The sequence below is a fragment of the Oncorhynchus tshawytscha genome, linkage group LG33 (assembly GCF_018296145.1).
Source record: "Oncorhynchus tshawytscha isolate Ot180627B linkage group LG33, Otsh_v2.0, whole genome shotgun sequence".
In the NCBI taxonomy this organism is placed as follows: domain Eukaryota; kingdom Metazoa; phylum Chordata; class Actinopteri; order Salmoniformes; family Salmonidae; genus Oncorhynchus; species Oncorhynchus tshawytscha.
In genome coordinates this window covers 18150078-18171333 of record NC_056461.1, presented here as the reverse complement: position 1 = coordinate 18171333, position 21256 = coordinate 18150078, and the positions used below count along the sequence as shown (strand labels likewise).

Below are 21256 nucleotides of genomic sequence, written 5' to 3'. Positions count from 1 at the left end.
TTGTGTATCGAAGTGTTCGCCATGGTGACAAATGACTACATTCCTTTTCTCATGTCTTTAGTCTCCTCCAATCTTTAAAAACTCACACCAACTAAGCACCAATGGCGATCATGAATATTTGATTGAGTTTAAAGTCTGACTGGGGCCAAAGCTAAGAAGCAATTACAGGAACAGCACACGATCTCTGGGAGTGAGGAAGCTGCCAATCGCTAGTTGCTATAGCTTGGAAGGCACAACGTTAAAATGACTTCCAACACACCACAAAATGTGGTAGGGAAGGTAAGCTGTGCTGTGGATGACAGACCGTGTGGAGGAGGGTTCTGCCAAGCACTGGTGCAGGGCCAATTCTGCTTACTCAAATCCTGATGGTATAGGTCAGGATTTGGGTTCAGAAATCTACCTATGAAATATAGCCTACTGTATCGAGTTATGGTAATTTTGCAAAGCACAACCTATGTATTTTTTTAAAGCAGTTGATCAACTAGAAGAATTATAGTTAAAAATGCTTAAAGAAGCACAATACAAGGGCTATGAAATGGAACAATTGATGTCAGCCAAAGTGTGACTTCAGGACAAATGGTCTCAAATGGTACCCAATTCCCTATATAATTAACTACTTTTGACCAGGGCTCTGGTATATAGGGAATAGGGTGCTATTTGGGATGAACGCCTCCTCTCCACCTCTCTGGAGAGGTCTATATTTCATACTGGGAGAAGCACAATTAAATATAAGCAACACCATTGCTTAAAAAGGTTCAATGCAGCAGTTTTTATCTCAATATCAAATCATTTCTGGGTAACAATTAAGTACTGTACTGTGATTGTTTTCAATTAAAATAGTAAATGAAAATAAAACGATATATTTTTTTTTTAGCAAATAGCAAAATAGAATTTCACTAGGACTGTCTGGGAGGGGTCTGATATTGGCAAAGGCTTGAAACTCTATCTTATTAGTCTAACTAATTTACCCCATGGTGAGGTCACCATGGAAAGGCCAGTGGTCCAACCCATCAAAACAGGCTGAAATTTCAGGCCAACTTCAAGCAGCTCTTACACTAAAAGGGCATTCTCATTTTCACAATATTATTCAAACCTCATAAATGTGGAAATATATATAAAAACACTGAAATCACATTTTTGACTGCACTGGGCCTTTAACACGCCAGAAGGGGAACACAATCACAACATTCAGGAGACCATTTAAAAAGAATGCCCATAAAATATTTACACTTGTTACGCAATAATTTTACTTGAAACCTCTCAAATAGTGAGCTATAAAGACACCCTTGCCAAAATGCTCTACAAGACATAACCATTAACTATATACACTTTGTACAAAACATTAGGGACACCTGCTCTTTCCAAAACAGACTGAGCAGGTGAATCCAGGTGAAAGCTATGATCCCTTATTGATGTCACTTGTTAAATCCAATTCAATGTGAGTGTAGATGAAGGAGAGGAGACGGGTTAAAAAAAATGATTACAAGAGACAATTGAGACGTGTGTGGCATTCAGCGGGTAAATGGGCAAGACAAAATATTTAAGTGCCTCTGAACAGAGTATGGTAGTAGGTGCCAGGCGCACCAGTTTGAGTGTGTAAATGAAACGCTGCTGTTTTTTTCCACGCTCAGTTTCCAATGTGCATCAAGAATGGTCCACCACCCAACTGTGGGAAGCATTGGAGTCAACATTGGCCAGCATCCCTGTGGAACGCTTTAGACACCTTGTAGAATCCATGCCAACAAACTGAGGCTGTTCGGAAGACAAAAGGGGGCACGACTTTATTAGGAAGGCTTTCCTAATGTTTTGTACACTCAGTGTCTACCCTGGACATCTTCAGCAGGCACGGCATAAAATCGGGAGAAACAACCATTCATGATTGAGATCTCTGTAGGTATGCTTAACTAGCCATCAGCCTAATGTCGCCAACACCTCAAGAAAACAAGAACCCTTCTCAGACTCTTACTAGTCTATATTCATTCATTCTGGTATTAATTCTGACTGATAAGGAGTCTGGCTTTGTAACAGATTTAATTCAAGCAAACAAGAATATATTCTACCCAGAACCCAAACATGAGAATTCTCAGTGGCAGCACACTAATTAGGCTGTGGCAAGTCGATTAATCTAGAACCCAAAATGTCGCAGTTCAGTCATGAGAGACTTCCTACAAGTCGATTGCATAAACCTTAACTCCCTCACGATGAGACGAATACACAGACACATGGTCCCAAATGAAATATGCATGAAATTCTCATAACACAGCAATATTGAGTTATTTACACAACTTGTCTGCATTGGAGAAATCACATTTAAAAGTATACAAACGTGCCATTACTTCATTACCTCGATTACGTTCCCAATTACCCTTCATACAATCCCATGAAACAGGAGGGTTAGACTTGTTATAAGTCATCACGAAAAACACAAAAACAAATCAATAAATACAATTTTAAAAATAAAAAAAATTTCATTGTGGGCTGTGGTCCCATGTGCAATAATGATTAATGGCATTTCATTCATAGGCCATCAGTGTTGGTTTTTGTCTATTCAGCTAAAGCACGCAGAATCACCTGCATGCATCACTACTCAAATCTACTCCCACGTCACTTAAATATACAAAAAGACAAATCCTTACATTTTAGAGATGAAAGTGCAAAGCATTTTTTCACCACAGGAGCTTCAACAGTCACGGTACTATAGGCTACTTCAATTGGTCCTCCACATCGACAGTAGTAACTAGTGGTGTAAGGCTCATAGAAATAGAATGAACACACAAAATGGCCGCCAGTCCAACCATTATGGATTACCTGATGTAAATGGTGACGCCCATTCTACTCATTCTATTTCTGTGGTAATGGCTCTCAAGGAGAGGAACTCCTGAAAGACCTATGGGTTAGGAGTGTTTCACCTCCCATTAAAGGCTCTCAACAATGCAACCCATGTATTCAGTACTCCCTTCAGGGTAAACAATCCTCTAACATAAATGTATGGGACAAATCAATGGGAAAGCATAATCATCTGGTACTTCCACCTTATTACATATCCATCGTCAGCCGGTCGGGGAGGGGAGAGGATTATACTACTTTTAGTGTTAGAAAATAATCAAACTGGCACCTGGGGGAGTCTCAGTCTAGTTTCCATTGAGCTGATCTGTAGACCATCGCTCTTCTTGTTTCTTTTAAACTGAACAACAAGCCATCAAGATTCTCAAGTGTGTCTACTCCAAACTACAAAAGCTTTGTACAAGAGGCCAGCTCTATGCCCCGCCCCCAACCCCACCCAAGGAAAACCTCTCCACTTGAAAACCCATTGACAAGTTTGTCTTCTACTGTGCACAGTGAGTCAAGCTGGATCCCTTGAGAAGGCAACAGCTAGGAAGTTCAAATCCTGGGATCTCATGGTAGGCTACTTCTCTATGACATCACCTCCTGTCTCAGACAGGGGGCAATTGCCAGATGGGTAGTGGGTGGGCCTCTGTGTTGAACACGTACTTGTCCAGGCTGAGCAGCTCCAGGTCGTCTGAAAACAGCAGGTAGAAGTACTTGAGCGTCTCCCCCAGGAAGAAGCTCTCCATCTTGTCCCTCGGACCCGGGTTCACGGGGTCGCGCACATTACTGATGGAAGTGTAGCCTCCACTTGGCACCTGGATAGGAAGACGAGCATGAGGGGAAGCAGCGAGTAACACAGGAAACCCAAACGAAACCCCATTTACAAAACGGTCTTTGACTGTGCACCACCACCACAGCGAGTGTCAAGCTGGATCCCTTGAGAAGGCAGCTTGGTATAACAGCTCAAGATGATTATGTTAATTGAGAAATTCAAGTACTCACACAATTGTCTTCCTACAGATGGCTTCTTTCTAATGCAACCGTGTTGCCATGAGTTGTCTGTCATCCAAATTGTGGAACATTTTATTTTTTATAATAATAAAGATTCCTCTGCAGCTGCATGAAAGTAGGACCTGTTTAAATGTATTTTTTTTAAATGATGGCATTCTGGCATTGACGCGCTATGAAACAGCTGGCAGATGCACCGGCTGGCAGAACCCATACACCACCAGTCAATCAGGTGATCAAACGTGTTGTCGTTAGCACACACACACCTTACAGACATCAATGATTTAACTTGGAGAAAGGCATCCAGCTGGCTGATGGAAGTCATACTCCACGGAATGACGGGACTGTTCTCAGAATTTAGCTCGTTTCATCATGCAGCCAGTGGGATTGACTCAGCTAACAACCAAGCTAGCTAGCTATAGTTTTCAGGCACATTTCAAAGTTCATAAATAGCGCTTCTTCAACCACAAAACTCCTTAGCTAGGTGTAGAATGGAGTAATTAAGACTTGCCCAGGAAGAATAAGTCAACATGTACCACAGGGTTATAGTTTTTGTTAAGATAAATTCTGACTGTTAGTGGGTTAATTAGACAAAGTCAGCACAGTACCATTGTTGATCTATCCAATGAATGTTTGGCAAGTTATCAGACGTAACAGATCAGTGAAGGTGGAGTCGCTGTGCTGTCTGGCGTACAGTAAGACGTTGGGACTCACCCTGGTATATTTGTTGAAGCTCTCTAGAATGTCCCAGCCCCAGTCTCTGTATTTGGCGTCCTTAGTGAACCTGTACAGGTAGAACAGACTCTCCACGGTCTCTGGTCTCAGGAGGTTGTGTCTGTCTGCAGGCTAGGGGAGAAAAGACTTGCAAACTCACATTGGGGTACATCCCAAATTGCACCCCATCCCCTATATAGCGTGCTACTTTTAGGGAATAGGGTACCATTTGAGGCGCACCCATAAACATTGACGGTAAAGTGAAGGCGAACACATCTTTGCACGCTTTGATTGGAGATGTTTGTATGCTGTAGCAGTTACAACCTAAATCAAATGTACATTTTCAAACAACCTTAAGAACTGACGAGACGCATTTGGAAAGCAAGTTTAGAGGGTTAGTTCCAGCAGTGAGGGGAAAACAGAGATCAGAGCCGGTTTCAGCTTTATTACGCCACAGAGCCACACTTGACTCCTGTTACTCCGCCATTAAACATCTCTAGAGAAGGATTAGTGCAAGACAGAGAAATAAGACGTGCTTCAAAGTACACTAGGATTGGAAGACATACAGTAGGAGCCAAATACATCTATATCTCACACACACAGTGTCCTAAGTTGCACCCTATTCCCTATGTTATGCACTAAATAGAGAGCAGCGTGCCATCTGGGATGCTCTCAATATTCTTCCTGTAGAACCCACCTTGACGTCGACGTCTCGCCCGTCGTAGGGCTGCAGGTTGAAGTGGACGATCTCGGGGCTCAGGCCCGTCTCCATCTGGATGTACATCTGGTGGCACGTCTCCATCAGCTGCAGGGCCAGCTCCATGTGATCCTCCGGCAGCCCATTGTGGGCACCCAGCGCAAGCGTGCCAGGCAGGAAACACACCAGGTGGTCCTGAGAGAGAGTGCGAGAGGCAGATTGAGAGAGAGGGGGACGGGGGCAGAGAGAGACGGAGAGAGTGTTTATTGTAAACATGTAAAGTAGTACATACAGTGTGTATTGGTATGGATGTTCTGTGTAGTCTCTCACCATCTTGGGGTTGAAGCGATTGTGGTTGAGCTCCCCTACGAAGGTCAGCTTTCTGGGGCCACTGGTTCTCAGCAGGTGCTTCTTGACTCCCTCTATCGCCTCCAGGTAGTCCTCCAACAGACTGAACAACACACCCATCAATATCTATTTGTTTATCTGTAATCCGGCAGTCTCTTCAAAGCACTCTAATCATATGTGATCTGGGCCTGTATTCATAAAGCCTCTCGAGTAGGTGAGCTGATCTAGGATCAGGTCCTCTGTGTCCATGCCATCTTAGTCATTATTATCTTAAAGGCAAAATTGATAGGAAGGTGCTTACTCTGGTTCTGTCTTGCCTCCCTGGATCCACTGTTTGAGCAGGTACTCATAGTAGCTGTCAGCCCGGGCCCCCAGGGTGAAGACTCCTTTGTGGGTGAACTGGCCGCTGTTGGTGTTGATGAACATGGGCACCAGGCCGTCATGCTTCCCTGGCAGCTTATGGACCAGCCTCATCACCTCATTCACCACCTCCTAGGGATGCACAGGCAGGTTGATAAAGACTTGGGTCATATTCATTAGAGCGGACTGTAGAAAAAACTTTTGCAACGGAACACCTTCTCAAATTCAAACCTATGTAATAACAAGTTAAACTCCTCAAATTTCAACCTATATGTCCGGACAGAGATTTTGTGTCCAAAAATTATGTATTGATACAATGGTTTTTCAATGGGAGTCATCTGTTGACAGATAACAGAGATCACTGTCTGAAAAAAAAATATTCAAAAATAATAAACGTAGTCGACACATGACACGATACATAGAGCCCCCCTCTCTGGCATCACCTGGTACTGCGGGTCGTGGGTGAGGCGGCTGAGCTCTCTGAACTCCAGCTGGACACTGGTGACCTCGGCCAGGGTGCTGTCGGACGTCCAGCGAGGGGGGTGGGCCGTGCCCTTCCCAATGTTCACATCAGAGAAGGGGATCTTGGAGGGGGTTTTGAAAGCAGGCATCAACCTCAAGCCAATATCTTTCTACAAGAGCACAAGGGAAGGAAAGAACATAGCTATCAATCCTCATTAGTAAATTAGCTAATTGAATTAAGTGCTTGTCTGACTCATTAATTCTTCAGATTTTTTACTTTCCATTAATTTATCATAACCTCAGGCAATGAAACGTACTAAGTTTGTAGATACAATTTGAGGTTTTCAGTGATTTATTTAAAAAGAAGAATTTGAACATTGGTTGATGTTTGAATTTAGGTGGGTGATAAAAAAAAAAAAGGTTGATCTCATATTTATCTAACTTGCGCATCACCAGTTAGTAAACAACTTTGCATAGAGCTTTTATTTTTTTGTTGTTTTGCTTGTGGTATTCCCATGTGGGAAGAGAAGAGCATTTTTCCTGCTCTGATGTACACTGAGTATACAAAACATCTTCTTAATATTGAGTTGTACCTCCTTTTGCCCTCAGAACAGTCTCAATTCGTCGGGGAATGGACTCTACAAGGTGTTGAAAGCGTTCCACAGAGATGCTGGCCCCATGTTGACTCCAGTGCTTCCCACAGTTGTGTCAAGTTGGCTGGATGTCCTTTGGGTGGTGGACCATTCTTGATACACACGGGAGACAGTTGAGCCAGCGTTGCGTTGCAGTTCTTGACACACTGAAACCGGTACGCCTGGCACCTACCACCATACCCCGTATAAAGTCAATTCAATCTTTTGTCTTGCCCATTCACCCTCTAAATGGCACACATACACCCTCCATGTCTCAAGGCTTAAAAATCTTATTTTTTTAACCTGTCCTCTCCCCTTTATCTACACTGACTGAAGTGGATTTAACAAGTGGCATCAACAAGAGATCATAGCTTTCACCTGGTCAGTGTTCCTAATGTTTTGTACACTCAGGGTGTGTGTCAGCCAGAAGCCTTAAGGATCAGTGAATAGTGGGATTGAAAGGGTGAAAGGAGAGATGGAGGTAGAGAAGAAAAAGTAGAGACCATATTCTAGTCGCCCAATCTGTCCTAGCCTTCCTTCCCATGTCACTCACAGCCTTCTCCAGGAACATCTCATCGCCAGTCAGGTGGTAGGTGCTTAGCAGGCCTCCCAGGATCCGGATGGTGCTCTCAAACAGGTTCACGTCCACATTCTTAGAGAATGACAACTCAGTCTCCACCCACTTCCTCGCCTCCTCAAACTCTGTGAGCGAGCGGGCGAGAGAGAGGGAGACAAAGAGAAATTCAGCCTTGGGTTCTGTTTGACAGCAGCAAATACAGAGAAGCAATTAGTAAAGAGAGAGCGGGGTGTGTCTGTTTTTGTGTTAGGAGGCCAAGTTACCTTCTTTCAGTCCCAGGATCCACATTGTGTCCAGAGCATCAATGATAGTCAGGCCCAGGCCAAACCACTCCCCGTAGGACTTAGACACAGGCTTGAGCTCATCATGACCCCAGGCAAACTCCTTATAGCCCTTCCAGGCATGCCTAAAGGCCTCTCGCACCATCTCCAGCCTGTCCACAGGCTTCACCGAAACTATACACAGTAAGCACATTCTCTCAAGCACACACACAAACATTTATATTTCGGAAGCCAAAGACATCACAGCTGGTCAAGCTCTGGAGTGGGTGAGGGTTTGCGGTATGGTTGAGGGTGTGAGATGGTGCGTGTGGCAGAGACTTACCTGGTGCCAGTGGGGCTGTGTCCTCAGGGTTGACTGGCACAGGGGCATCCTTCTCATGGGCAGAGGGTGGGGGTTCTGTAGCCTCGTCAGCCTCAATCATGGCTCCTCGCCAGCTATGTGTATGAAACACAGATAACACATATAAAGGACATGGAGCTGTAAATGAATAGTAATAACAGTATTACCGCAGAATGATCCCGATTGGGCAAAAGAGTTGAATTCGATATCAAGTGTCGTTACGGTTGACAATATGTTTTTACCTGACAAGAGGCTTCTCTCCCTCCTTCTCTTCAGCTTTCTCCACTGGCACTTTCTCAGCTGGTTTTACCAGTGAATCTGATACATTCCGCTCCTTCTGCAGGCTTGGAGGGCCTCTCTTGTTGGGGAATGGTCTCTTCTACATAGGTAAACAGAGTTAATTAGAATACATTACAGCAAGTTCTGACAAAGGCGCTGAAGGACAGCCAAAACAGTTGCTTCACTGTCTGTTCTTGGACCCAGAATCACTTGAATGGTTGTTTGGTTTTATGTTTAATAAAACCTATCAAAGTAGTTAAGACTAGTGCAATAGCCAGACTGGTCCTGACCTTGGCTGGAGGTTTGGGTATAGAGGGGACCTTTGGCCTCCGGGGTTCTGGAATGACCTCTGGTATGAGTCCTGGAGCCGCAGCTAGACCCAACCCTGGGTCCAACTCTGGGCCGACTGCTACACCAGCCAGGCCCACAGCCGGACCTCCAGCTGGGCCAGCCACAGGGTTTACCCCTGGCGGGATGGGTTTCAGGCCTCTTTCCCAGTCTTCATCCCAGTCCTCCCTTACCGCCTTGTCCGACATGCCTGAGTGCACACACACACACACACACACAGCACAGGAGCATGCTGTGAAACATCAATAGCAGCATGCAAATACAAAAGACTAACAGCGAGTGAGAGTGGGGAAAGAGGCCTACCTCCCCATTGCTCTGAGAAGCTTGGGTAGAAGAGAAGTCCAAATATCAGCAGCAGAGCTAGCAGGAAGAGGATGAGACTGCGCTGCAGCCGAGACAGCTGCTTCCACTTCTACAGAGGAGAGAGGAAAATAAGCACTCAAAAGCAATTTAACATCTATCAATTGATCCTTCGCTAAGCCTGGCCACGGAATTTTGGGCAACCAATTGCAGCGATCCAATGTGGAAAGCAACTGTCGACGAGTCTGACACCTCGGACAAGCTCATGTTAGAGACGCATGATGCAAGCCAGTAAATGGTTAAAATGGCCATAAATGGCTAAATAATTTAAAAGTATACCAGGGGTACTGTGATTCCTGAACTGCAGAGCCTGTTGGCGTATTTTTTAAAAGCCAAAATTATACTTCAGTTACATTGTTTGTTAGCTAGCTTTCAGTCTCTTTGACCACCAAATGTTGCTAATGCTAGCTAGCCACTTAATAGAACTTGGCTATATCATGAATATAAATAATCTGCTGTCGAGATCAGCATACGATTTGAGAGCACTGATTAGCTCCAAAAGTGCTTAGTTGTTTAGACTGCATGTACAGTGCATTCAAAGCCCTCCAGTGGCTAGCTACACTACAAACAATTTTACCAGGTTCCCTTGAAGCAATTGTAATGACAGTTCACCACAACATACCCAAGAGATTCCTGATTAGCAAGGGGTAGTCTGTGCTTCATTTCATTGTGTATTAAAAAGGGGATTTCGCCAGTGTTAACTGAGAAAATGTTGCCTGAGCTTGCAACAGTAGCCAAGGGGGCAGGGCTTAGCGAAGTGTCAATTCAAATGACAGTAGGACCGTAGCTCATTTCCCCATACCAGATCACCATTTATGAGGGATCAAAGCTTTTGACAAACACTGTGTAAGCTATTGTGTTACTTGCCCGGTACAACTCCAACATCTCTAGATGGTTGTTTTTCCACAAACTGATATTTGCGAGCAAACAGTGCGGATAGAGGGATGCTCTCTCATGGGAGACAACAAAACATAGCTAGAGGCCCAACAGGCTACACGCAAGTACTGTTGTCTACTTAGCCTAATTAACACTTGTGTTGAGCCACAAATATCTATCTGAGCAATTATCAGTGAGCCATGATGGAAAACAATGCATCACTGTCTCAGAAGAGACGGTCACTGGAATCCATCTAAATAAGACAATACACAAGAAGACATAGCCTAGTCTACACTATACCAATGAAAACTACTATAAGCCATACTCCTTACATTCATCATTGCTATTATTTTTGCATATTGCACCAGCATATACGACACAAACTAATGGCAGGTTTAAAAAGCACATCTCTGCTGGTTCTGTCAAGCACCTGAAAACCAGGGGCGTATTCATTACAGAAACAGTTTACTGTTTAAGAACCAAATGTAAGCAAACTTAGCTAAACAAAAGTTCCTATTGAATAAATTCAGGTAGGTCCCTCCCCGTTTCAGTCCGTTTGCTTCTTTTAATTAAACATTTTACAACAGCTCTAGTCCATGTTGATCTCTCAATCAGTTATCTTTCAATTAACAAGAAAGTACCAACAAGCTATCTGGAAGCATCTCATTGCTTGACTGGAGGAGGTAGGCTACACTACCTTTTGTCAGGGGGGTTTCCTTCGAGAGTGAAACATGAAACCAGTTTGAAAGAAGGACAGCAAACAAGGACATGCTGATTTAGGTACAGTTTAGCCTTTTAGATCACACTGAATAAGATTAAATGGACAGGGGGAATTGATCGTAGATAAGCCCTCCTACTCAGAGTTGCTTGATACATATGGCCCCAGTTCACAGTACTGTTGTGAGAAAGTGGCTGCAGGACAAGGGCTTGAAATAAATAATACTCACCCTCCAGCAGGACTGGCGGCGGTGCTTTCCGTTGTTGTAGCTGCGGCTGTGTTGGTCACTGAGGGTCAACGCGATGAAGTCCTTTCTAGATGGTGAGTACATCTCTCCAGCTGAGTGGTACCGTCATATGTCAAAGACGCTGGACTGAGGGATGGGGAAGAGAAGGGAATAGTTTAGGATTAATTGACCTAAAAAGGTAGAGGAAAAATAACAGGAGTGTCTCAACTCTTCCTTTAGGTTAAGGGTCCATTTGAGTCATTATTTCATTTAGTTTGTTTCAATGTCCACAAGATGGCTTTTTATTGTCAGCTAGCTAGCTAACATTACTTGAACTAAGAGTAATAATTAAGGCATCAAGGCCAGTTAGATAGCAACTGAACTAGTTGTCTATGGAATAGCCCCCACCTGGAGATAAAAAAATTAAAAAGTAGAAATAGCTTTAAAAGGCAGGCAAAGGTTTTAATTTGGACACGGTTGTGTCTAAGTAAGAGAAACCACTCCTCCACCCTCCACCCCCCACCCCCACCACCCCACTGCTGGCCAGGTGTATTTGTTTTAATGATAGGTATGATGTGCAATGAAGCGATTGTTTTCATGTTAAATTAATATGGTTGATTTTTAAGGTTAGGGAGAAGTGCAGTGAATAGTGCCACTTTTAAGGATGTCAACATAAATTAATGTATTGGTTGTTTGTAATTTTGTCTTGCCTTTTAACCATTATATGTGTTACTGTTTTTACCATCGAGGACCACTTTGGAAACAAGCGTTTTAATTCATACTTTCAAGTGATATCCTCTGGGTCCACATCGTACATTTTGTTGTATATGTCTTTTCACCAAAATAAATTAAATTCTAGCTAGTTGGCTGGCTAGCTAGCTAGCTAGCTATGATTTATAACTCCAAAAGGCTTTTTACAATCTGTCTTTTCTTGGAGTTAAAAATGATCAATATAGTTAGCTAGGAGTTATGAATCATACCTAGCTAGTTGGCCGACAATTTGTCGCTAACCAGCTACATCACAGACAAAAGTAGGAACCTTTTAGTTCTTTGGCTAGCTATGTCACTCAAACGTGCACCGTAAGCTTACCTTTTCCCGTTGTACCCAGGTAGCGAACGTTAGCCTCCGTTGTTGTCACACTGACTGTATTCTCTCCGGGCGCGTTAGGAAGAGCGAGTCATGGTGAGCTAGCTCTAGCTAGCTACCTATATCTTATAACCTACAACATTAGAAAGCTAGCTATCAAAGTGACCTTGTACTGTTGACAATTGATCCACATTTCTCGCAAGTGAAGAAAGAGAGAATCCCTTTCATTTCCCCAGTAACAACAACATGGCAAGCTAGCTACTATATATTGTTAGCTTACGATAGCTAGCCTTTCGACAGCTGCCTCCTAGTGCCTCTTACTTTTTTTCGCCTCCAAACAGTGGGCGGTTTTGTAAAGACCAACGTTTATCTAGGTTCGGGTGCCCAGTCTGGTAAATTTTACTAACCGCCACTGGTGACAATTGTGGTTAGCTGATAGCAGCTTGCATCCTCAAAAAGTGACAGCTCACCAATGGGCGTATTCGTTTTGCAAGGTCCGGTACCCCGGTTGACGGAGATTGTTATTTTGGAAACTCCACCAACCCCGGACAGTTCAGTGTGGGTCACATGACGCGAGGCCTTGTCATCATTGGCTGCGAGATGTCGTGGGCCTGCCCGCTCGTATGGAAAATAACCCAGTGGTTATTGCCCGCCTGTGGGGAATATAACCCTGTGCTTATTACCCCATTGGCTCACAGTAAAAACATGACCTTTTCAAACTCAATCTTGTTGTTGTCCTCTTGTTTTAGTCAATTACAAAACTGCATTTAAGAAAAGTACAATATGTCTAAAGATGACTTTTCAACAATGCCCGCTCACTACTCAGAAAAACGTAATATTTTAGGGCTTCCATCATGGTTGTTTTCATGAAGGTATTAGCAGACACTTGAGTGAGTTAGTGAGTGATAAACTCCCATATCTATTGGGTGAAATACCACAGTGTGCCATCACAGCAGCAAGATTTGTGACCCGTTGCCACAAGAAAAGGGCTACCAGTGAAGAACAAACACCATTGAAAATAGAATCTAGATTTCTGTTTATTTATTTTCCCTTTTGTACTTGAACTATTTGCACATTATTACAACAATGTATATAGACATAATATGACATTTGAAATGTCTTTATTATTTTGGAAGTTTTGCAATATTTTTAAAAATTGTTTATTTAACTTTTGTTTATTATCTATTTCACTTGCTTTGGCAATGTAAACATATGTTTCCCATGCCATGTTCCAACCGGAACATTAAGCTAGCCAAGACCAACAACACAAGCATACAGACTATACAGCTACAAATAGTGAATGGAGTTACAATGTCTTACTTGTGATTAAATGTTTTCCACACACGTAGCGAGCACAATGTTTCACTATAAAAATAAAAATACATTTACTGAGGAGGATGGTCCTCCCCGTCCTCTGAGAAGCCTCCACTGGTGAAAACAATATGTTTTGTAATTTCTTGTTATAACAAGGTTGGTAGCAACATGTGAAAATGGTTGTGGAAATCTGTTGCAGCTCAAGTCGACTACAAAATCCACAATGCAATGTTCTCTCTCTAGGCTTGCTAGTTAGCAAGCAAACTACACACAATAATAGCAAAGTCAGTATCTGCATGTGAAGTAGATAGCTGTAAAATCACCTAAAAAACGGGACTATTAATTTAGGAGTCTATCTCACCGATTTCAACTTGCAGTTGGCCTCTGCACAGAGCAAGTGCATAGTACGTTGCTATGGCAACAACAGCCCTTTCCCACGTTTCCCAGACACACAGGGCGGATTGCCAGATGGTACTTGAAGGAGAAACTGAGTTGAATCATTTGGTACACTATTTAGATTGAGCATATCTAAGCGAAATATATATGTCCCAAGACCAGCTCAGTTAATTCATACCATTGTGTCGCTGAGTTGTGATAATGCTGCAGCAAATGTACATTATCCCAGGGGTATTGACAGACACAATGTAAGTCACCTAATTTCTGTCGCTCTAACTGCCCTGAATGCCTCTGTTGATCCTACAGCTATTGTATGCAGTAATCATGTGCCTATGAACCAGAGTTATATTGTTAGAACTGAGGCAGTGTGCCCTAGTAGGAAGTCCACTGTTGTCACCTCACCCTGCACTATTAGCTCAACCATAAATAACATGAGCATGTCTACTTCTGATACTCTTCCCAGAATAGTGCTAAAAAATAGCCCACATTAACATACAGTAAGTAGCCTAAGAAACAAGGTTCATGAAATCAATAACTTATAGTAACAGATGACATTCATATTCTGACTATCTCAGGAACTCACTTAGATAATACCTTTGATGATACAGTGGTAACAATACATGGTTATAAAATATACAAAAAAGGCACAGTGTTGAAGCATCCAACAGTAAAGCGCTACAGAGGATAGTGCGTACGGCTCAGTACATCACTGGGGCAAAGCTTCCTGCCATCCAGGCCCTCTATACTAGGCGGTGTCAGAGGAAGGCCCCAAAAAGAATCCAGTCACCCAAGTCATAGACAGTTCTTTCTGCTAGCGCACGGCAAGCGGTACAGGAGCGCCAAGTTTAGGTCGAAAAAAAAGGCTCCTTAAAACAGCTTCTAACCCCAAGCCATAAAACTGCTGAACAATTCATGAAATGGCTACCCGGACAATTTGCGTTGACCCCCCCTTTTTTATACACTGCTGCTACTCGCTGGATAATCAATGTATCCGTGCCTACATGTATATGCTTATTACGTCAATTTCCCGGACTAACCTGTACCCCCGCACATTGACTCAGTGCTGGTACCCCCTGTATATTGTTATTTTATTGTGTTACCTTTTTACTTTAGTTTATTTAGTAAGGCAATGGAGAAGAATTTCCGGATGACTGACGTAATCTGAAGTAAACTGCCTGTTACTCAGGCCCAGAAGCTAGGATACTGTATGCATATATTGGTAGAATTGGATAGAAAACACTCTGAAGTTTCTAAAAGTGTTAAAATAATGTATGTGAGTACATTATTTGAGGTCACGGGCCTTTTCAATACTAGCCTATGGGATATACAAATAAATAGGACCCAGATTGCAGTTCCCATGGCTTATGCAAGATGTCAACAGTCTTTAGAAAGGGTTTCAGGCTTGTTTCTTGAAAAATGAACAATTAGTTGTAGGTTATCCAAGGTGTTCTCATCAGGACAGGTAGACTTTTGGCGCGCGTGAATGAGGGCGCGCTCTACGTTATTTTCCTTTTTAAAATTTTTATTTTACCTTTATTTAACTAGGCAAGTCAGTTAAGAACAAATTCTTATTTTCAATCAATGACGGCCTAGGAACAGTGGGTTAACTGCCTGTTCAGGGGCAGAATGACAGATTTGTACCTTGTCAGCTCGGGGGTTTGAACTTGCAACCTTCCGGTTACTAGTCCAACGCTCTAACCACTAGGCTACCCTGCCGCCCCAGGGGTGGCAAGAACACCGTTCTTTCCGTCTGAAATATTATAGTTTATTTACATATTAGGGTACCTGAGGGTTAGGGTACCTGATTAGAAACATTGTTTGACTTGTTTGGATGAAGTTTACCGGTCGCTTTTTGAATTACTTTGTACGCATGTCGAAGGAGTGGATTACTGAAATCAATGGCGCCAACTAAACAGACCTATTTGGATATAAAGAAGTACTTTATCAAACAAAACAAACATTCATTGTGCAGCTGGGACCCTTGGGATTGCAAATAGAGGAAGATATTCAAAGGTAAGTGATTTATTTTAGCGCTATTTGTGATTTTTGTGAAGCCGGTGCTGGTTGAAAAAGTATTTTGATGTGGGGTGCTGTCCTCAGATAATCACATGGTATGCTTTAGCCGTAAAGCCTTTCTGAAATCTGACAACGCGGTTGGATTAACAAGAAGTTAAGCTTTTAAATGATGTCAGACAGTTGTATGTTCATGAGTGTTTAATATTGAGATTTTCTTATTTTGAAATTGGCGCTCTGCAATTTCACCGAATGTTGTCACAGGTGAATATTCTTAACTCTTATTTTCTTAAAACTGCATTTGTTGGTTAAGGGCTTGTAAAAGTAAGCATTTTCACCTGTTGAATTCGGTGCATGTGACAAATAAAATTTCATTTGATTTAGATTTTATTCAACAAGCACGGCACTTACACAAAGGACTAATGATTGTCTGAGAGAAATTGATGATAAAAAGGTTATAGGAGCTATTTTGTTATACAAGTGCAGCTTTTGACATTATTGATCATAGTCTGCTACTGGGAAAGTGTATGTGTTATGGCTTTATGTCCCCTGCTATAGTGTGGATAAAGAGTTACCTGTCTAACAGAACACAGAGGGTGTTCTTTAATGAAAGCCTCTCCAACATAATCCAGCTAGAATAAGGAATTCCCCAGGGCAGCTGTCTAGGCCCCATACGTTTTTAAATCTTTACTGATGACATGCCACTGGCTTTGAGTAAAGCCAGAGTGTCTATGTATGCGGATGACTCAACACTGTACACGTCAGCTACCACAGCAACTGCAATCATTGCAACACTTAACAAAGAGCTGCAGTGGGCTTCCGAATGGGTGGCAAGGAATAAGTTAGTCCAAAATATTTAAAAAAACTAAAAGCATTGTATTTGTGACAAATCATTCACTAAACCCTAAACCGTAACTAAATTGTGTCATGAATAATTTGGAAATTGAGCAAGTTGAGGTGACTAAACTGCGTAGAGTGACACTGGATTGTAAAACTGTCATGGTCAAAACATGTTGATACAACAATAGCTAAGATGTGGAGAAGTCATAATATAGAACTGCGTGTTCATAATATAGAGTTGCTCTGACTTCTTAAGAACACTATCAACAAGGCAGGTCCTACAGGCCCTAGTGTTGTCGCACCTGGTCTACTGTTCAGTTGTTTGGTCAGGTGCCACAAAGAGGGACTTAGGAAAATTACAATTGGCTCAGAACAGGGCAGCAGGGCTGGCCCTTAAATGTACACAGAGAGTGGAGGAGAGATTGACTTTGTCGTCTCTTCACAATCCCTTAGTCCAGAACAGACTATGGGAGGCACAAAGTATTACATAGAGCCATGACTACATGGAACTCTTTTCCACATCAGCTAACTGATGCAAGCAGCAGAATCAGATTCTAAAAACAGATACAAATACACTTTATGGAGCAGCGGGGACTGTGAAGAGACACACACACACACACACAGGTGGCACACAGGCTCACACACACATACATTGTAATATTGTTGTATGGTGGTATTATACATTTTGTATTGTAGATATGTAGTGGTGTGATAATGTTATATGATGTACTGTTTTATCTTTTGTTTTATGTGTGATATACAGTAAGTGCCATAATGTGTTTGGAACCCAGGAAGAGTAGCTGCTGCCTTGGCAGAGACAAAGACAAATATACTTTGTCATAACAATATAAACGGATGGATTTGTTCTAGACAAGTATGCCCATACCATCTATTGTCTAATTTGCTGATCTTGTGTGCAGGTCATTGTTTTAAAAGCGTTGTAATACTCTGGATCCTGATCTCTATTTTGATGAACATACACTATACTGTACATACAAAAGTATGTGGACACCCATTCAAATTAGTCGGCAATTTCAGCCACCACAGGTGTATAAAATCCAGCAGACAGCCATGTAATCTCCATAGACAAACATTGGCAGTAGAATGGCCTTACTGTAGAGTTCAGTGACTTTCAACATGGCACATTCATAGGATGCCACCTTTCCAAAAAGTAAGTTTGTCAAATACAGCTGCCACGGGTCAACTGTAGGTGCTGTTATTGTGACGTGGAAACAAGCTCGCAGAACCAACAGGGACCGTCAAGTGCTGAAGCGCTTAGCGTGTAAAAATGGTCTGTTCTCGGTTGTAACACTCACTACAGAGTTCCAAACTGCCTTTCAAAGCAACATCAGCACAATAACTGTTTGTCGGGAGCTTAATGATATGGGAATCCATGGCCGAGCCGCCAAACATAATCCAAGATCACCTTTCACAATGCCAAGCATCGGATGGAGTGGTGTAAAGCTTGCCGCCATTGGACTCTGGAGCAGTGGAAACGCGTTCTCTGGAGTGACGATATCCCCCTCACATCCCGCAAAGGCAGAAGGGTTGCTAATATTTAGTCAGCAAATTTCAATTTACCCCCCCAAAAATGACTGCGTTTTCATCTTTTGAGCTTCTGGTCATGAAATCTATGCAGACTACTCTGTTTTACAGAACTGTTTTACAGTTCCCTGAATTCGTATTGGATCTTGTAGTCATGGCAGATAATATTCAAATTTTTGGTGACTTCATTATTCACCTCGAAAAGGCTTTCGAAGCGATCATCAACTCAGTTGGTTTTGTCCAACATGTCTCCGTATGTCACGTCCTGACCTTAGTTCCTTTTTTATGTCTCTATTTTAGTTTGGTCAGGGCGTGAGTTGGGGTGGGCATTCTATGTTTGTTCTGTGTGTTTTAGTTCTATGTGTTTGGCAGGGTATGGTTCCCAATCAGAGGCAGCTGTCAATCATTGTCTCTGATTGAGAACCATACTTAGGTAGCCTGTTCCCACCTGGTGTTTGTGGTAGTTGTTTTCTGTGTCTGTGTTTTCACCATACGGAACTGTTTCGATTTTCGTTGTTTCACGTTTGTTATTTTGTGTTCAGTTGTAATAAATTTAACATGGACATGTATTACGCTGCATTTTGGTCTGATCTTGACTACTCTTCCTCAGATGAAGAGGAGAATTGTTAAACCGTACCTACGCATTGCCGCTGGCATTGCCACTGTCATGAAAAACAGCTTCTATCTCAAGGCCATCAGACTGTTAAACAGCCATCACTAACATTGAGTGGCTGCTGCCAACATACTGACTCAACTCTAGCCACTTTAATAATGGAAAAATTGATGTAATCAATTTATCACTAGCCACTTTATATAATGTTTACATACCCTACATACAGTATATACTGTACTCTATACCATCTACTGCATCTTGCCTATGCCGTTCTGTACCATCACTCATTCATATATTTTTATGTACATATTCATATTCATTCCTTTACACTTGTGTGTATAAGGTAGTTGTTTTGGAATTGTTAGGTTAGATTACTTGTTAGATATTACTGCATGGTCGGAACTAGAAGCACAAGCATTTCGCTACACTCCCATTAACATCTGCTAACCATGTGTATGTGACAAATACATGTGATTTGATTTTGATTTGATACCCTGGATCTAGTTTTGTCCCATGGAATAAATATTGTGGATCTAAATGTTATTCCTTGTCACGTATACTCCCTCTCTGGCCTCTAGGTCATCAGGCTGCTGATTATTCCACACACCTGTCACCATCGTGACTCCCTAACCTAAATATCTGCTCAGTCCCAAACCAAGGGTCAAATGCATGCTAGAAATTCTCAGAAAACCCAAAGATCCCTAGATGCCCTTCCAGACTCCCTCCACCTACCCAATAATGTCAGAGTACACAAATCAGTTAACCACCTAACCGAGGATCTAAATGTAACCTTGCGTAATATCCTAAATGCAGTCACACCTCTAAAAACGAAACACATTTGCACAATAAATTAGCTCCCTGGTATACAGAAAATACCAGAGCCCTGAAGCAAGCTTCCAGAAAATTGGAACGGAAACCACTGCCCAGAACTGGAAGACTTCCAACTAGCTTTGAAAGAAAGTACCGTGCAATATCGAAGAGTTGCACTGCTGCACGATCAGCCTACTTTTCCAACCTAATTGAGGAGAATAAAATGAATCTTACATTTATTTTTGATACTGTCGCAAAGCTAACTACAAAGCAGCATTCCCCAAGAGAGGATGGGCTTCACTTCAGCAGTGATGAATTCTTGAACTTCTTCAACAAAAAGATAGTAATCATTAGAAAGCAAATCACGGACTCCTCTTTGAATCTGTGTATTTCTCCAAAACTCAGATGTCCTGTGCACAGAACTGCCAGGACGTAGGATCAATGGAGACACTTGCTTTTCAATCCCGTATCTCTTGACACATTCACGAAAATAGTCATGGCCTCTAAACCTTCCAGCTGCCTACTGGACCCTAAACTACTGAAATAGCTACTTCCTGTGCTTGGCCCTCCTATGTTGAACATAATAAATGGCTCCCTATCCTCCGGATGTGTACCAAACTCACTAAAAGTGGCAGTAATAAAGCCTCTCCTGAAAAAAAGCCAAACCGAAATGTAAAAAATGTATTGGCCTATATTGAATCTCCCATTCCTCTCAAAAACATTAGAAAAAGTTGCCTTCCTGAAGACAATGTATACAATGTATACAAATAACTCCCATCTGATTTTAGACCCCATCATAGCACTGAGACTGCACTCGTGAAGGTGGTAAATGGCCTTTTAAATATATAGAATATATTTTTGCCAATGTGGGCCAGAATCATATTACAGGATTATAAATCATGTGTATGACTGTTCTGACAGATATCTACTATAAATCACATCCAGATATGCTAATTATTTTACTTTTTTAACATGAACAGAAATAAACCACATCCATGTTCTCCTCTTGGTAGGTATTTTCATTATTCAACATGCAATGAACTACACGGAGGGAAAAGTACACTGTGCATTCAGCACCATGGACAGAACTCTTGTCAACAGGTATGCATAAAATCACAAGAAGAGAGAGAGCTCAACATTACATTTAAACAACTCAATCAGTGTGAGGAGTGAAGTCTCTGATAGGCATTGACTGGAGCAGTGAAGTCAGGTATAGTTTCTGACGTCGCTATGCACAGGCTTGCTGAGAGGTGAGAGTCAGTAGGAGATGATCTGTGCCTTGACTTGTTGACCCAAACAGTACAAACATCTGAGCACGTCTCCTAATCTTTGGAAAGTTTTGTTCATCGAGAGATGCAAAGAACCTCGTCAGTGACATTGTTTTAAATAGTTCTCAAATCACTGCATCGGACTGAAGATCGATAAGCTCAAATTGCAGGTTAGTCTGAGCTTTATCCACATTGAAGGTGAAAGGAGAGGAAACCAACAGCTTGTAATTTTCCAACACTTTGAAATCCTCAAAACGACGGGAAAACTCACCGTTCAAAGCATGCAGCAGCGATGTATACTTCTCCCGCTGCTCA

General features: G+C 42.3%; 1 protein-coding gene across 1 annotated transcript; it reads right to left on the bottom strand.

The window, feature by feature from the left end:
- Positions 1 to 1755: 1755 nt before the first annotated feature.
- Positions 1756 to 12647, bottom strand: man1b1a (mannosidase, alpha, class 1B, member 1a). Its single transcript, XM_024402591.2, has 14 exons — positions 12146 to 12647; positions 11059 to 11202; positions 9179 to 9287; positions 8818 to 9065; positions 8491 to 8627; positions 8231 to 8343; positions 7891 to 8082; positions 7604 to 7752; positions 6400 to 6588; positions 5898 to 6088; positions 5579 to 5699; positions 5249 to 5443; positions 4552 to 4683; positions 1756 to 3644 (listed from the first exon to the last, which is right to left on the bottom strand). Exons 2-14 carry the CDS (start codon positions 11158 to 11160, stop codon positions 3435 to 3437), a joined length of 2088 nt encoding a protein of 695 aa, XP_024258359.1. The 5' UTR covers positions 11161 to 11202; positions 12146 to 12647; the 3' UTR covers positions 1756 to 3434.
- Positions 12648 to 21256: the final 8609 nt, after the last annotated feature.

Coding starts and splice junctions, on each gene's coding strand:
- man1b1a (XM_024402591.2), bottom strand. CDS start 11,160: ATGTACTCACCATCTAGAAAGGACTTCATCGCGTTGACCCTCAGTGAC. Junction 8,628..8,817: donor TACCCAAACCTCCAGCCAAG/GTCAGGACCAGT, acceptor TTACCTATGTAG/AAGAGACCATTCCCCAACAA. Junction 5,444..5,578: donor ATCGCTTCAACCCCAAGATG/GTGAGAGACTAC, acceptor ACTCTCTCTCAG/GACCACCTGGTGTGTTTCCT.